This window comes from Triturus cristatus, chromosome 4_1, assembly GCF_964204655.1.
Source record: "Triturus cristatus chromosome 4_1, aTriCri1.1, whole genome shotgun sequence".
Classification (NCBI taxonomy): Eukaryota; Metazoa; Chordata; class Amphibia; order Caudata; family Salamandridae; genus Triturus; species Triturus cristatus.
The window spans coordinates 224,168,274-224,186,676 of NC_140585.1; the positions used below are offsets into that span (position 1 = coordinate 224,168,274).

Here is an 18,403-nt window from a genome sequence, read left to right on the forward strand (position 1 = left end):
AAAGATATAGATAAGTCACCACTCTAACAGGCCTTACCAGCTCTAAGGCAGGGTGAACTATATCAAAGGTGTGGGCATATCTGCCTGAGCAGATATGAACCTACAGTATTAGGAGCTATTCCTTAGTATTTTAAGTTCCAGGGAAGCCATGAAGAATACTTGGCCTGGGAACTACAACTCAAGTTCCACAGCACCATGATTGCTTACCTGAACCCAAGAGTGTTTGGTAACAAACTCCTCCTTGTAATAAATCCACTCTGATGCCAAGGTGAGATTTTTTTAGACCATGTACTCTGATGGCACCTCACAGGTATTCCCTGAAAAAACTACTAACCATCTTTAGGCAGCCAGCCACACACAATATGTTTATGGACCCCTGGGTGGAGAGCCTCTGCTCTCCTGGACCACAAACATTGCACATTCTGAGCAGAGGTATTACTCCTCTTCCCTGAGGAGAGGCCAGTGCTCTAAGGGGAAGCTTCAAGGGCTTGTTACCTTTGTAATGAAAACCCCAACCTCAGCACAATGCAGCAGATGGCAGCCGCCGGTTTACACCCCCACTTTGGGCGGAAAAATTTAGAAAAGCTAGGAGGTGTTCCCACATTTGCCAACTCCACCTCTCAGGTGGAGAAGGTGAAGCAGAGTCGGGGAGCCTCTGGATTAACACTGCAGGTAACACTGTGAAGATCAGGAGAGTTCGGCCAACGCTGGACACTAGGTCAGGATCGCTGAGGAGTCTTCACTGCAAAAGTGAGCCACTTGGACTCGGGCCGTGGGCATCGGGTGCAGAGTGGGCAGGGATTGAGGTTCCAGCTGGACCCAGAGCTCTTGGAGTAATTTTCTTCTGGACAAGTCTTTTTCGAAGGCAGCAGTCCTCCCAGGGTTTCAGAGGTCGCTCGCTGCAAGACAGGCTGCAGGTTCGCAGAAACTGGAGACAGGCCGGTAGGGCTGAAGCCAAGGCAGTAGACTTCAGTCTTCTCTGCAGGGTTGTCTTCCTTCTACTTAGGTCATCGCAGATCTTGTATCCAGGTCTGGTGAATTCACCTTAATACTAGATTATGGGGCGTTTTAGGGGAGTAGCAGGTAGGGCTAATGGGCACCTTACCTGGGGTGACTACACCCTTTATTATGCCACGCATCTGTGGGAGGGCACATAGACCTAGCCCTGATTGGAGGGTTCTACCCATCTTCAAGACGGCAGGGACTGAAAGACTAGCTTCACCTCGCCTTCCCCACCTTAGGTGAGCACACCTATTCTCATTTTTTTCCACCGGTTTTCCCACCTAAGGTGGGATTGTAAACCAGGGACTGCCATCTGCTGCTAGCAGCAGACTCTGTGGGTCGCATTACAGAGGCCGCAGGCCTTTGAAGCCTCCCTCTTCGAGCACTGGCCCATCCTGGAGTAGGAGGTATGACACCTCTGCCCAGGATGTGGATTGTTTCTGATCCCAGAGAGCAGGGGTTCTCTACCAAGGGGGTCCAGAAAAATTTCTGGTGGCGGCTGCCTGAAAACAGCCTGTCAGAGGCCACACCAGGATTGGCAGGTTTCTCAGGGAGCACCTCGGATGTGCCCTCTGGGTACATCGTGCAATAAATCCAAAATTGGCATCAGTGTGGATTTACTGCAAGGAGTAGTTCGGTACCAGACACCCCTTGGTACAGTGAAGCCATCATGGTGCACTGGACTAAAGCTGTCGAGGTACCAGCCCATGTACTCTCTATGGCTTCCCTGGCACTTACAGCATTAGGGAATGGGCCCCAATATTGATGGGGCATATCTGCTCAAGCAGATATGCACTCATCTGGGGTATAGTGCACCCGGCTAGGGGGGTGACTTACCTAGGCCTTCAGGCAGTGGTAGCTGGCACGGCACTAGACTGTCGTTTTCTCTCATAGGGGCATGCAAGCTGCAAGGGCAGTGGCATGGTCCCAGAGAGGGGGGTCCCAAGGGATCCTCTTCAGCTCCCAGGCCCAGGGTACCATTCACTAGGGACTTACAGCGGGTAGAAGTAAAAATTGGGGGGTTGTTTTAGGGAAGAAGCACTGGCGCAGGGTACCTGGTTGGCAGGAACCATGTGCACTACAATTGAACCTACATCAGAACCAGGCAAAAAGTGTGGGCCTAATCACGCAAGAGTCACTTTCTAACAGATGGTCACCTCAACCTAGTAGGTACATCTTCATGTCCTAAATGACACTAGAACCCTGCATAGGAATCACTACTAAATTGTCTACAGGTAGCAATACTTTTTAAATAAAGTGGGATTTGAGTGATATCCATGCAGCCAACCTCACAAGAAGCAGGGTGAAAGCTGAAACGGTAGGTAAGGGAGCAACTGCTAATACTTGATCTAAAGAAACAGCTGTAGCCATTACAGGACACTGTCTCACCCCCATCTCTCCCAGGCGAAGAAGAAGGATGAGGGGACTGCATCAAAAGCAGTAAAAAGGTCTAAAAGTGTGAATAATGTAGGTTCACCAGAATCAAGAAAATGTATCAACCAGGACAAAGTCCTATAATCTAGTCTGAAAACTGCCTGGGCTTGACACAAAATGGTGTGCGATTCAACCTAATTAGACAATTCCATATCGACCCATCTTTCCATGATCTTAGTGGTGAGAGTACAAAGAACTGTGTGAGGAGTACAGGAGTTCCATGTTTCACTCTAGCCTGAAAGTGCCTCCTAAAGACAGTGTTCTTTGGAACTCCAACACACAGATATTTTGACACAGACCAGACCTCTCTGGGTGAGCTAGTATGCCAGGTGTTTAACAACCCTGCCAGGTGCTTCATAATCAGGGAGAAGCACTGATGCTCCAGCCAACTCAGTGTAGTGTCTCTTGACTCTATCCTGCTTATTGCACTATCACTTGCCAGTGGTGGTGTACTTCAGAACCTGCACCAGCCTTCCCTTGGACAGCAGCAGGCCTTCAACAATAGAATGATGCCCCACAGCTTTAAATAATTGACGTGGTGCCTGGTTCCTGCCAGAGACCTTTGATCTTTACCATACCCCTACATCAACCCAACCAAACAGGGATGCATCGGTGAATGCAGTCAGCCAAGGTTGGGGAAGGGAGAGGGCTGCCGTAGCACAGGGTGGGGTCGAGCTGCTATCAAAGCAGATCGCAGGTAGTCTGCTCTGAAACCTGGATGACATCCGACATTTCCTTGGTGCTGGTCTTGGAGTCCACATAAGCCACGTGCACGAGGCAAGCCGGTCAAGAAACTTCTGAGCAGTTTTCACCAAAATCCAGGACCAACGCTGAAACAGTGGGATCATAGCCTGGATGTCCTGCACTCATTGAGCTGAAAGAAAAACTGAACTGCACAGTGTCCAGAAAAGCTCCTAAAAAAAGGAAGATACTGCAAAGGACTCAAATGAGACTTCGGCTCATTGATAGAGAACCTCGAGGATGTCAAGTAGGCCACCATCGGCTGGAGGTGGTCAGCGACAGATGAGCTCACCTTCAACAGCCAGTCAATCGAGGCAGGGAAAAGCAAACTGGTATCACCAACCTTCGAAGATAGTCGGCGACCACTGCCATCACTTTCGGTAACAGAAGGATACTGTCATGGCTGAATGGGAGCACAGTAAGCTAAAAATGCTCCTGACTCATCTGGACCCACTGTAACTATTGTAGGACTGCATGATGGGCACATGAAGGTATGCCTCTTGTAGTTAAAAGGCTACCATCCTGTCTCCCAGATCCAGGGTAGACAGAATTTGGGCCAATGTGATCATTTTAAATGTGTCCTTCCGTAGGACGGCATTCAGAGGGTAAAGATCTACAATAGGATGAAGGCCTCCCACCTTTTACAGCACAAGGAAGTGTCGGGAATACCAAAACAGTCCCCATTTCTGAATCCAGTACCTTGTCTATGGCTAACTCTGAGAAAAGCCTGCACCTTGTGCCGTAAGAGAGATGCTTTTCTGAAAGATGCTCTGATGGGTGAAAAATGTGGCAGGTCAGCAAGGAATGGAAGGACATAGCCCTGCTAAATGATCTAGAGGGTCCCATCTATAAGACGTGACAGTTTGTCACATTTGGAGAAAAGGTTTGATTCGATCTCCCACACAGTCGGCATGCTGCTGAGGGTAAGCTGAAGTGACTTGGTGGCAGATACTGTAGGGGACTGAAAAGGTCCCTGGTGACCAGTGCATTGCCTATCTGATCCCCCATCCACCACCAAGAAAGGGTCCCCAGGAACGAAGAGACAGAGGACTGCAGCAGGGGCATCTGGTATTGCCTGCATGCCAAGTTTCTGGAGTAGCCTGGAGAGGGACAAAATTGAGGTGGGAACTGTCTAGATGTCAAGTGGCCCAAAGAGCACGCCATGCCCTGGCTTTCCTTGAAAGGTTATAGGCCGCAATCAACCTTTTTACTAGAAAGAAAAAGGACCTATCGCAAGGCATATCCATAACGGATGCCTGCAGATCATCAGAAAAACCTTTGAATCTCATCCACAATTGGGGACGGAGCACCATGCTAGGGCAAACTGCTTGCGACAAACAATCGGTGGGGTCATGGCCAGCTCGAACATCATACTGAGTCAAGGATGCCATAAACTCCTACGGGACTGCTGGCAAGATCTAAAGGACTACGTCCCAGAGGGCACGTGCAAATCATCCCACTGGGCAACCTGTATAGACCGACTTTAAAGGTAGGCTGGTGCAAGAAACTATTAGGTTGCCTCGATTTGCTATAACTCCCTATCTGGGTATTGTAAGAAATGAATTGGGATTTACTTGGTTGGTGAAATCCTGGACCACCAGACTACAGAGTAGGGAGTGGAGTAAAAATATCTTGGTGGCCTGGCACAAGTCAGTGACCTCTGGGTAACTGCCTCTTCAATGGCAGCAACAGCGAAGCTTCAACCAGGTTCCTATCAATGTACCAGTGCTTCGTTGAATGGCAGTAAAATCTGCTTGAGAAGATTGGTCTGGACCTACTCAGATGGAAATTGTGTGGTTCCAGAACCTCAGCAGCACATCAAATCACTACTGCAAAGGAAGTACTTTCTTTTGTTGGCAGCCCAGAGAGAGGGGAACCATGCCAGTATCAGGCAACACAAGTATTTACTTACCTGTAACTCCAGTTCTCCAGCGGTGGTATCTTTCATGTACTCATATGATTGAATCATTCCAGGTTGTTAGGATGTGAACCCGCAGTAATCCTAAATAGCCGTAAACATTGATAAAATGGCCATGAGCCTTAACAGAGTCTGTTTAGTAGCACAGTCACCTCAACTGAAGCAAACCCAACTTGCGCAAATGAGGAGCAAGTGCCACCTCTCTCACTCTCCCCCTAGAAGCCCACATTGCTCAGATTTCACAGCACAAGTGTGAGAAATGTATGAAATGAATGAGCCTCTGACAAGGGAAAGTAGATGGCACTGGAGGAGGTAAAAGATTAGACATAGCAGGTAGAGCAGGTACCCGCAGGTGAAGTAGGCATTGGTTTTCCCATAAGGTGCTGAGACAGACATCTTTGAAAGGTGTCCTTCATTTGCAGTAGTTTAATAAAGAATGCTAAGGGGCACCTGTAAGACTTCCGGCTCTCTAATCTAACAAAATGGTGCATAGGAGCATGGATTACCTAGTGAAAAATCCTGCACTAATATGTATACTCTTAGTAAGGTTCATCCTCCATCATTATGTCTGCAAACTCCAGGACGCTGCGTACATCAAACTGATAAGAACTGTAAGCAGTCCATGACGTGAGGTTGCTGATATTTTACTCTAATTTAGACTCTAGTATTTGGGCAGGTAAATTTGCTGTCACCTTAATTAGTGAAAAAGGAGTGGAGGTAAAAACTGTCAGCTGTGTCAACAAAGGTGTCACTGTTGACGTCAACCTCACTGAGGCTGTCAACGGCGGAACGAGTGACCTTCTAGGAGAGTTTGTCAATGGTGTATTAGATGCAGACTGTTCTATGTCAAGATTTGCTTCATGGTCGGCGTAGAGGGAGGAGTTTCCTAGTTTGTCGTCAGCTATAATCTTTTCTTTAACAATGGTTGTTACTCATAGGAATGAGATTTCTGTACTGCTCTTTGCAAGAGTCCCTTGTTATGTTTTTGGAGGTTCTTTTCTTTTTAGGAGGTGGCTGAAAGTGCTTTGTCAAATAAGCACTATTTAGGGAACTCTACATGTCTCTTTTGTGCTGCCTTTGTGGAAGTGCGTGATGGGACACTTTTCAATGAATTATCCCTGCTAGGAGGGTATTTCTGATTACTTTGTTTGTATAGCTCCTGAATCGACCCCCAAAGGGGTATCTCTGCGCTTTGGACAGGCGGCAGAACATGAGGCTGAATTGCAACATCACAGATGGAAAAGAGTGGTTATAAGTGGCTTTCTAAATTGTAGGTGTTCTGAACATGGTCTTAGATTCAGTGTGTTCCAGTATAGGGGACCGAGATGGTAAGGAGCCTTCCCATCCAATCTGTCTTTCTTGACTCGAGGGACTACAAGAAGAGATTTGGATCCCGAGCGGAGGGACCTAAAAGGCAGTAAAGGTGTGAATTTCTCGGAGAAATAGGCGGGGCCAAGGTTAAATAAAGCCTTGTCGATGGTACAAAAGACTTTGAACTTGACCGTATAGGAAACCAGTGCAGCTGGCAAAGAAGGGGGCGGGAGGCAGTCCTGGCAGGGGCACTGAGGATCAATTGTGCTGCAGTGTTCTGGACTACCTGCAGTCTGCTAAGCGAGACCTCATTAGCAGAAATCAACAAGCCATTGCAGTAGTGCAGATGGCTTAATTTAAATGCTTGAGTCAAGGTCTTCCGCGTTGAGTCAGGAAGCAAAGGAAAGACTCAGCATATTAGGCCCATTGTGTGAAAACAGGAACCGGCTGTCTGAGCGGCATGCTCCTTTAAGGTAAGAGCCTGGTCAAGACGAATGCCTAAGTCTTTGACAAGGGATTTTGGATCAGGGGGAACCCAAAGGTCAGCCGGCCACCAATCAGGAGTCCATAATTGGGAGCCTCCCCAAAGAGCAGAATCTCCGTCTTCCCAACATTACATTGGAGGAAATTACTCTTCATCCAGTTACTGATAGCTCTCATACCAGAGGAGAAGGTCACCTGTACTGTTGGAGTGAATTTGTCGAATGGGAAAAGCAGTTGTCTCATCGGCGTAAGAGATGGGAATGAACCCGCACGCCCTAAGGAGGTCAGCAAAGGGAGCAACATAGATATTAAACAAGGTGGGGCTCAAACAGGAGCCCTGGGGTACTCCCTTGGTTAATTCCATAGGCGCCGAGCGGTACGGGCCAAGAATGACGGTCTGAGAACGAGAAGATCGAAAACTCGTCATCCACTGCAGAGCCGAATCTCTAAGTCTAGCCACCTTCAGTCTCCTGAGCAATAACTGGTGTGAAACCGTGTCGAACGCAGCGGATAGGTCCAACAGCACCAGAATCATAGATTGGCCCCAATCTAGGGCCATCCTGATGTTATCTGTGACTGAAAGCAGAGCGGATTCTGTGCTGTATTTGGGCCTGAAGCCTGACAGAGGAGTCTAGGCAACCAGCCTGTTCGACATGGTTGGAGAGGTGTTTATGTGCTTCTCCAAAAGCTTGCTCAGGAAAGGAAGGAGCGAAATGGGGTGGAGATTAGAGAGGTCCGTTAGTGGAGCCCTGTTGTTCTTGCGGATAGGTATGACCTGTGCTGCTTTCCATTCTAACGGAACATGACCCCCTCTCAGTGAGAGACTGAGAAGACCCTGAATGAGAGGAGACAGATGGCAGGCCATAGAGGTGACAACTTTGGCCGGAATGGTATCTAGGGAGGAACCGGAGTTGACCATGCAAAGAAGAGTATCTACGTCTGTCAGTGTCACCGGAGGAAAACTCTTTAGCAACCGAGAGGCTGCCTGTACTGGCAGATAGGATGACAAGAGTCCGCAGGCTGGCTCCCTGACGGACTATTTTTTGGTAGATGAGCTCTATTTTCTGTGAGAAGTAATGGGCGATATCGTTGCAGAGTTTCTGCGTAGGGACCTCTATATTCTCGCAGGCCTTTGGATTAATAAAGGATTGGAGGATACGGTATAACATTTTTGGAGCGTTGCCAGCCTGGGCTAGTTTAGATGCAATGTGGGCTGTACGCGCAGCCTTTATATTTCTGTGGTAGCTAGACAAAGTGGCCAAGAACCGATCTTTATCCTTCTCATTATGTGTACTTGTGAGAAAGTGCCATCTTTCTTGCATGGTATGCCCCCACTTTTTGCTGAATTGCTGAATGTACTTTAAGTGTGCCCTGGGCTCCTGCCAATCAGGTGCCCAGTGCCTATGTTCCTTCCCTAAAAACTGTGCTGAAACCTAAAACCCAAATTGGAAAACCCTGGCCACATGTCAGCCCCTGGTAAATGGTACACTAGGTACCCAGGGCCTTGTGACCAGGGAAGGCCTCCAAGGGCTGCAGCACTTATTGTGCCACCCTTAGAGGCCCTGTACCCTGACACAAACACACTGCCCTTGCAGGCTGAGTGACTGGGTGTAGGACAGAACAGAGTCGAAATGGCACACATCCTTGTGTGCCATGTCCACAACATACAATGCCCTGGCATACATCAGCCACCCCTCTAGCTGGGTGCCCTATGCCAGTGGTGTGGATACAGGAGCATGAGCCCTGTGCCCCTACAGTACCCAGGTCCATTCCTGGGCACTAAGTGCAGTGCTGTCATTTAAGAGTATATGGTGCTGGGAGATCGTCAAACACAAACTCCACAGCACCATGATGGCGCCACTAAAGACTGAGAAGTTTGGGATCAAACTTCTCAGCACATTAAACCCACACTGATGCCAGTGGAGGATTTAATGTACAATGCACGACAGAGGGCATCTTAGAGAGGTCCCTGAACCTAACCTACAATCCACGTCTGGTCTGAGGGGCTGCCTAGGCTAGCCACACAGCAGACATGTTGCTGGACCCCTGAGTAGAGAGCCATCCGCTCTTCAGGGCCTGCAACAATGCACATCCTGGGAGAGGTGCTAGGTCTCCTCCCCCAAGATGGGCAGGAGAAGCTTGTGAGCTTCTCCAGGCCACTTGCTGTACTCAGCAACTGGCCCCTACCGGTTCTAAACTCTCACTGACGGGAAGACTGGCCGGAAACCCCAAGGAAGGACAGGGAGTGTGTCAGCCTCTGCCAACCCCACCCCTCAGGTGGGGGAGGCGAGGTGAAGCACATCTCCGGGCTCTCGCCATCTTGAAGATGGGGAGCCCTGCCCAATCAGGACCAGGCCACTTCCCCCCCTCCCACAGGAGAGTGGCAGGATAGGGGGTGTACTCACCCCAGGGCAGGGACCCATTGGTCCCTGCCCTTTACCTACCTGTAACGCCCCCTGAACCTTCCTTCCTTAGATTCCGAAACAGCAAAGAAGAACAAGAAGAAAGAAGACCTGCCGTGCAGCTGCTAACAGGAGGAAGACACCAACTGCTTTGGCCCCAGCCCTACCGGCCTGTCGACCCTTGAACCTGCTCCTGCTATATCCCAGTATCTCCCGTGGCCAGCTACCTCACAAACCCCGGAGGACCTGGCTACATTGTGACTCAGAGCATCTGGGACTCCCACGAGCAGTGGCACTGCTCAAAGCAAGTAACTGACCCCTTGCATCAGCCAGGAACCGCGAACCCTGCACAATCTGCACCCGCCAAGCCTGGCCTGTGCTGGAGTGGACAAAGACCCCGAGGACATCCCCTCGGCGACTGTGACACCCGAATCCGGCACCCAAGGACCCACCTCGATGCTCCGGACGACGCCTGCAGCCTCAGAACCAGGGACCCCCCCCCCCAACCACGATCAACAGAGGGTAAGACACCAAAAGGCACCCCTGCACCCAGCGCCCTGCGGCCCCCTGTGCCCTACTCCTGGGTACCTACCTATCCTCCAACTACCCAACTTACCTCTCGAAGTGGTGGTCGCACCTAAAGAATCATCATCCGAGCTTGCGCCTTTGTTCGTCCTTGAGCTTCACCATTGCAATACATTGAGTGCCCGAAGGCTCAAAAGCACCCTGCACCCAGCCGCCCGCGTGCCCCTGGCTGTGCAACCTCTGCTCCTATCTACTTCCCCTGAGCAAGTGACCAGGAGCCCAGCTCCCACAGTCGCGTGGTCTGCTAGTCAGCAGCCACCAACCACAGGCCCCCTGCCTCCCATAGGATAACATTGGGCCTACCGCACTCTGCACCCGGCTGCCCCTGTGCCGCTGAGGGTGTAACAACTGTACTTACCTGACCCTGGGAGACCCCTGAGTCTATGCCATGAACCTTAACTCTGCCAGTCGAGTACTTACCCAAAAGCCGATAACTCACTTTTCTTCCATAGGAAAACATTAGCTGGTTTCACTTTCTAAACTTTAAAATATTCACCTAAAATCAACCGAGTAACGAAAACGAAATACTCACCTGCTGTTAGGAGAGATCCCAGTGCTGGATCTTGGTGCCCAGCAAGAAAAGGGGAGTGATCCTAAATAAGGAGGCGAGAGGCTGGAATCACATACAAAAATAATCAAACAAGAAATACCTCTCCCACCATAGATTGACCATCACTTTTTTGTGCCTTCAGAAGTCATATTTATTAACTCTTGGCTTGAATTACTTTGGTGATCTTGGTGGCCAGCGCTGACCCTGAAAAGTAATTACAAACCATACTTACTGATTTTCTTCCATAGGAAACCACTGACTGTTTTTCTGTGAAATTTCTTCTAAGTGTCGATTTTTGCAATCTACAAATATTCTTTAAAAATCGTACCAACTGTGAAACCGTAATTACTTACCTGTTTTAGATAGATGTCCCAGTACTGAGCCTAGAAGCCCAGCACTGGATTACAAAAGTAACGAGAACATACTATACCGGTAACTTGAACTTTCTCCTATAGGAAACCATTGACTGTTTTTCTGTGAAACTTCTTCCAAGTGTCGATTTTGCCAACTTACAAATATTCGTTAAAATCGCCTGTACAACCTAAATGCATTCTATCAACTGCTTACAGGTGGTATACTAGTGCTGGATCCAAGATCCAACACTGAACCCGAAAAAGTAACCATAACCCCACTTACCTGCTAAGTGAATTTCCTCCCATAGGATAACATTGGTAATTTGTCAACTTTTAAAATACCAAAATATTGCTTAAAAATCACAACAGTAACTAAAACGTATTTACTCACTTGTTTCCAAGAACTGTCCCAGGACTGAATCTAGGATCCAGTCCTGGAGTTAGAAAAGTAATCCTGAAAGTAATCAATTGCATTTAACTTAAAATTCCCATTGAGCTCAATTTATTATTGTGTTTGAAATTGTGTTGCCTATTGCAACAAACTGCAACTATGGCATTCAAAAGTCAATTGCCTATTGCAAAGTATTTAACTAAAGCATCTCATTCTGAGAAAGTATATTTGATACCCATTGTTGGTTCTAAAATAAAAACAACCATATATTTTTTATATACAAACCATTGGCCTAGAGTTCAGTTCTGGAGTGTGAGACCATTTGCTGACTGAGTGTGTACAACAAATGCTTTACACTGTCCTCTGATACTGCCTTACTGCTTGACCAAGCTACCACTTTAGAGAGTAAGGTTATATCCAACTTTAGCCTCTGCCAAACCTCTGGGGACTGTGGACTCTATACACACTGGCTCTGTATATACTGTTCCCAAATAGGTACACTTTCCTACAGTACTGCGCCAACGTCTTTCCTGTTTTCTACAGAGTGGTTTCTGAGCACGAAGCTGGGGAGAAAACCAGGCAGTCTGAGGACGTTTAGAGAGGTTGAAGAGTGATTTCAATAGTGCTAGTTGGTCAATAGCGCCGGAGACCGCAGCATTGTATTTGGTGAGAGCATCCTCTACATTGTCCGGTATGGTGTTCCAAGGCGCTGAAAAGTAGGCTTGAAAGCACTCCGGGGTGACTTTCTTCCACTGTCTACGGGTGTGATAGGTGACTGGGTTAGGACCCCTCATCTCCCTTGGGCCTTGAATGGCGAATTCAATAGACGCATGGTCTGACCAGATTAGTTGCTGCGGAGGCGCACAGAGAACACTAGGAGAGTTGGAGAACATAATTTCCAATGTGTGGCCTGCTACATGGGTAGGATCTTTATTGAGTTTAGATAGGCCCAGGAGGGCAAGATCTGAAAGAGTGTTAGTGCGTCAACATTAGAAGTGCATTCACTATGAATATTGAAATCACCCAGCAGCAGAAAATTGCTAGTCGAGATCACATGGGGAGCTATTAATTAGGTAAGTAACAGTGAGAATTCAGCTACAGGGCCTGGAGGTTGGTAGACTAAGGCCCCCTTCCAGCTTAGTTGAGAGGAGAAGTCTATTCGAAATACCATGATGGCATTGCAAAATTGTTCTAGTGCGGTAACTTTAACACTGTCTCTATGTACAATAGCGATTCCACCCCCTACTTTTAGTTGTCTATCCATCCAGATAAGCCATTAGTCTTCAGACAGGGCTAGGGGGATGGATGGGACTGAGTGAGGCTTAAGCCATGTTTCGGTAAAAAACCCAAGCTCAGGCTGTCCCAAACCTCAGTAGCGTGCTAAGGCAGGGATCTAATATTGCATAACAGACTTTTTCACTTCCACTGAGGAACATTGAGGGGTTTACCTGTATCAAATCTGGTGGAGGTGGCAAAATTTGGACCAGGGGAGCGAGTATTAATGGAGACACGGCTGGGTTCTACATGGATCAAGTCCATTTCGACAGGGGTACTTTAGAACAGACAGACTCGACATGTGAAAATGCCTTCTGGGTTTGGCCAGGTCTCAAGGGGGTATGAGGACTGTCCTAATCTCCAACAGCTCCTTACCAGAGTATGACAGACGCGGAGTAGTGTCCTGTTTGGGAGTGAAAGGACCAGGGTCCCCGGCTCCTGGCGACGTCAGGGCACGGATGGGCATGCCTTTGGCGCGCAGCCGGCACGGCAGAAAGAACATCCGGTTAAGTAGAGGGGGCTGGAGCACTAGAGCGCCAACCTCCCTCGTAACCGGAAGTAGACCCTGGTCCAGACTCCCTCCACAACAATCGAGCTAGTCTCGTGGTGGACAGGGGAGAATGCCACAGAACAGTGCCAGTATAAGGCCAACCTCCTGTCCTCTGTCCTTTAGAGTTTTAGAAGGAAATGCCATACAAATTTCACAGTGTGAAGCCTGTGAGCAGAATACATGGATCATGTAGATCACCAGTATAAATCTTTTTCTATCCACAGAAAGAACAGGACTTGAATGAAAAACATTTTCTGTCATGGTGACAGATGATGACAGAGAAAAGGATCTTCTGGCCCAGAATAAATCAATTTTACCCAAAAAGCAACTCGCCGTACTCTGGAATCTAAAGGTAGGGCTAGTTCAGTCCCAGGGTAAACAAGAAAAAGTAAAAGAATAAGGTCACTGAGAGGTTAAAACAGAGCTCTGTCTAGGGGCTTCCCCTGACGCGATGTGTGGTAGAAATTTGAGCAATGAAAGCATCTAGGGGGAGTAGGAGAGCTGGCACTTTCACCGTACTGGTGGAAGTTAGAGTTGCGTCAAATGAATATGCTATGTATGTAACGCTGGTTTCTCCTATTTAGGATTAACAGAATGGATTAATAGCCTAACAAAGGGGCATGAATCACTCATGTGAACAAATAAAAAAAGATGCAATACTGGAGAAGTATTAAACCCACTGGCGTTCTGCAAGTGGTCCTACCAGGCTTCTCCAACTACCTGTGAGTAGCTCTCCTGTGTGCTGCTCAGCCTACTAAATTAGACGTTTTTATTTGGCTAAATTAATAAATGCATACCAAAATTGAAAAGCATAAATTTTTCAGAACTTATAAACTGGTGTTTGGAAAGAAGCTTTTACTTGGCTGAACATATTTATGACAAAATCTCCCCACAATGCCTCCCTGAGAAGTCTCCGATTGTCCACCCTCAACAGCATATAGGGAATACCTGGACTTGTTTTTAGAGCCGTGGTAGGACAGACCTCAGGAGACCAGAGGGAAACTACCCCTACCAGTACTGTGACCAAATAGCCCATGCCTACCTTGCAGCCCTCGAAAGGGGCGACAGAACACCTGCTCAGTAGAAAAGAACAAGGGGCCAGGACCACTGTCTACTAGTGTACAGTATATTGTGCCTCAATGATGTAAGCACAATTAGGTTAACGTGTTAGAATTTACCACAAAACAAATATATATTTGAGGTACAAGTAGGCCTCAATCAGTCCTCATCTGCAACACATTTCCCATCTTTATAGGAAGACCAAAGCAGAAACTGCTTTATTCAGGTGAATTTAGACCACAGGAACGCAACTGTAAAACAAAGCGGGTGTGTGCGTAAATTGCAGTTTCATACTAGCTTACCTCTACAGAGCGGATAACTTTCGAGAGCTCCTTTACAAGATGTCCAGGCCGAATGCAGTCTGGAATTTCAAAGGCATGCTCAGATACAGACTGTAGGCAACGAAAAACATAAGTGTTAGTAAAGCATGAGAGACCAGCCTTTTCATACTAATGAACATAGTGCTGCAGAGTCTTAAATCTGACAAGCAGCCCTCAACAGGCAAGTTCCGGCTTGGAAACTAAAGCCAGCATCATGCAGCTGCCAACACTTTAAGAGGTGCCAGGAAACAAAATGTTTAAACTCTTGGACAGGTGATATCACTGCTGGCAAACCAACTCCGGGGTAAGCAGTAGTGACCTCACCACCAGTGAGCTACCTGTTGAGCCCCGGAGTTCTGAGTATGGTGGCTCATTTATTCAGGTTTAAAAAGGATGTTGCAGAGCTGCTGGGACCACAGGAAGAGTGAACGTTTCGCAGACCAGCACATTTAAGACTGGTGACTTCACTTGACAGTTCTCCCATTCCATCAAACTGATGCCCTTAAAATAACCCCTGCCCTTGTGCAGCCTTTTGCTACAAGTGGGCAATATATGCACCATTCACATGTTTACGCAACAATTACCAAATCTGATTGTCACTCACCTGAGGCTGCTGGTTATCGCTGGTAATGTTTTCATGGACACACACCTGTAAGTCACACAATTCCTGGCACTTGCATGTGAGCGGCGAGTTAGAACTGCAAGATATCTGAACTTAGAAATGATGAGGCTCCTGCCTAAGTATGTCACTGTGATATGTTGCAAATGTTTTTCAACCAAATCTAAAAAGCCTCCTTCCTCCTAATTATGTTGATCCCTTACTGCACTGAGCTATTTGTGATGGTCTGGAGGAGTCACTATTTTTGCTACAACTTTTGAGAGAGTGAAATAGAAAAATTGGAGTACACTATGAAAATTAATTTCCTTTAGAAACAACTTCGAGAACTTTAGCCCAAAGAGACAAATCCTTTCAGGAGTGGTACCTATGCCTGAGAGCATGCAGAAAATTCTGATAGCAGTAGAACCATTACAGGAAGCAGAGTCATGTTCTCTAGATGCAAAAGGTCAGCAGACAAATGGTTTAGTGTCATTCTGCAAAGACACTGCTCTCAAAAGCTTTTGGAGAGAAAAAACAATCTTTGGTCAAAGCCAGGTGAATAACGACATACTGTTTTCTTATGATTAACAGCAAGTTGTGCTTCAGGAGTACAAGTGTAGTATAACCCTGTTTAGCCACCGATGGAACCAAACGATGAAACAATAGACCAGTGAAGCCACATTTTTTTAAATAGAAATTCATCTACAGTTGCTAGAGGGGGCACCTATTTTTTTTTATCATCAGAGAACTACAGTAATTTCTTGGTTTAAGAAAAAAAGCGACCAGTGGCCACATGGAATCAGCGGCCAAAAACACCCCATATTTACCAAGTCTTCACCAGTTCTCAATGCGCAAGTGCCCTAACCAGTACAAAAGCCCCATGGGACAGAGACAGTTAAGTCTCACATCCCAAGCTGAACCCTATCCACATTTCAGGGTTGCACTGTCAAACTAGCCTGGAAAGGCAGGGAGAAGGTAATGTGAAGGGACGAGGCATGTTCAGCAGACAAGCCATTCCTGTTCTTGCAGAGGGCTGCATGAAGTGACTCACTCAATAGCCATCACCAGGTCTGTAACACAAAACACCCGCCCATGGGAGACAACAGGCTGTATTCAACTAAAGAAATTAAGTCATTACTTGTCAACCTAATAAAGCCACATAATATTAACTAGATACATTATATAACCAACATTTTCTCTACATGTCCAGTACTTCCCTATCACCTTTAACTTGGACGGGTTGACTTTCAATTCCAATTCCAGCCAATTTGAGGAAACAAAACTGACAAAGTGGGAATAGGCAACCAGCAAAACTCAATGAAGGAAATATGTAGTCATACAGTCAGTGCTTGCTTTTACACTCTGAGCCTCTTGAGGAAAGCCCTTCCTTTCCTCCCGGATTCTTTTCGCAAGACGCTTGTCCAAGCTCTTGTGTTGAATAAAATGGACTACTGCAATGCTCTTTTGGTCGCAACTAATGAATCTGCCCTCAGTCGCTTGCAGGTGGTGCAAAACACCGCTGCACGACTGGTTACCAACGCTCCGTTCAGATCAGCCTCTCTTCCGCTGCTCCTTCGCTTGCATTGGTTGCCGGTGAGGAAACGTGTCTTGTTTAAGCTCTGTTGCTTGACACATAAAGCTTTGTGGGGCCCCGGACCGATATATCTTGCTGAAAGGCTCCACCGATATACCCCTAACCGTGAACTGAGATCATGCTCCAAATCTCTGCTACTTATTCCCAGGATAAAGAAAGCACGGATGGGAGGTAGATCTTTTTCCTATCAAGCCCCGCTGGTTTGGAATCAGCTCCCCCTCGTGCTCAGACAATGCTCTAACTACCTCAGGTTTAGGAAGATTCTGAAAACCACCATGTTTACGGAGTGACATCTCTTTTATATTCTCGCACAGTTCTGCCAGCGCTGAGAGACCCCTACGGGGGTGATTCACGCGCTCTACAAACTATTTAACATAACATAACATGTAAGGCTTATGTCCCAGGAAAGCCAGAGACCTGCTTAACAAGTTGTGCACACTTGCAGGACGACGCGTAACAGCCATTTCCTTACAGCTCTGACACTAGAAAGTTTAATGCCCACAAAGAACAAAGCAGCAGCCACACAGCACATGACTAACTGCCCATACATACACAAAAAACTCACCCCTTTTAAACATCAGACAGGAATACTTACAAAAGGACTGGCCAGTCACCCCATCCCCAAGTACACCTCAAGGGACTAGCAACTGAAAACAATGATAGGAAACACAAAATAGCCCGTAAGAAGTGTCCCTCATCCCACCTGAAAAAACAAACACAAATTAAAACACAAATGGTGACACCCACCCACAATGCTTGAGATGAGAGGCTCTAGACAAAGCTCACAAGTTAAAAACCATCCTTCGAAATCAGGGAAGAATGGTCTAACACAATGAACAGCTTTGCAATGATTAACAGCTCTCAAAACTGGCATCAGTCTACAGGGTGAAGACTTGTTCTGATGCATTACTTTAATTATGCATCTGATTCAGTATGCCACCTATAAATATCCAGGTATTCCTTCCAAGGAAAGACACATTTTGCCCATTTTCTAAGAGGGATAGAATGGCTGTCTTGTCAATTGCACATACATACCGATCGCCAATCAAGAACTCTTGACAATACAAGTCTGAGCAACATAACCAATAAGATGAGAAAACAAACCTGTCCCGGCGGAAACACTGGAACACAAAGCAAAGGGTAACGAACGCTCATGAAAAGGCACTCCAAGAAAACAAAACTGACAGATTATTACAAGATTCTGCATAACATAAGATGGAAAAGGGAGGGAATGACATTGAGAAAGAATGTAGATGAGTGAATTGTGAAAGCATCTATGGCAAGGATGATATATAGTGATACATGAACAAATGAACACAAGGAGGATATTAGGCTCTGCATAAAAATGATTGGTGACGGCAGAGTGTGACATGCTGTATACATTTTTTTTTTAAAAAGAAGGTGAATTTAGACAGAGAATGATGACAGCAGACTTGAAGATACCGCCTACGGTAACTTTGAAGACTGCGGGAAGACACTACAAGTAAAATACAGGAGGACTGCATCACGGAGACATGGCACAAGAGAACTAGGCAGACTGTAGTCAAGGACACTGCACAAGGAATCACAACAGAAGGGTTGGCGACGGTTCCTACATAGAAAAGTTAAAAGCCACCTTCAAATCCATGAAGGTGTTCCAACTTCCCCAGACAAGCCACAAATTAGAAGATTCAGAGACAGTGGTCAGGTGAAAAAGGCATGAACCTGTAGAGCATTCTATCCATCCGACGGCTTTCCGAATGAGGCTGCCTTCAAAATACACTAAACAGATCTCTAGCTATGTAGGCAATTCATGTTTTCTAAGCTAGTTAAATGTGATGCAATGTTTGCTCTAGCT

At 46.9% G+C, this 18,403-nt stretch overlaps 1 protein-coding gene across 1 annotated transcript in view; it reads right to left on the reverse strand.

The window, feature by feature from the left end:
- KDM7A (lysine demethylase 7A) overlaps nucleotides 1–18,403 on the reverse strand; it is a 316,134-nt gene that overhangs the window by 63,076 nt on the left and 234,655 nt on the right. The window contains exon 11 of the mRNA XM_085651905.1: nucleotides 14,357–14,446. Within this exon, the coding sequence (XP_085508031.1) occupies nucleotides 14,357–14,446 (90 nt within the window). The remainder of the gene's footprint in view (nucleotides 1–14,356; nucleotides 14,447–18,403) is intronic.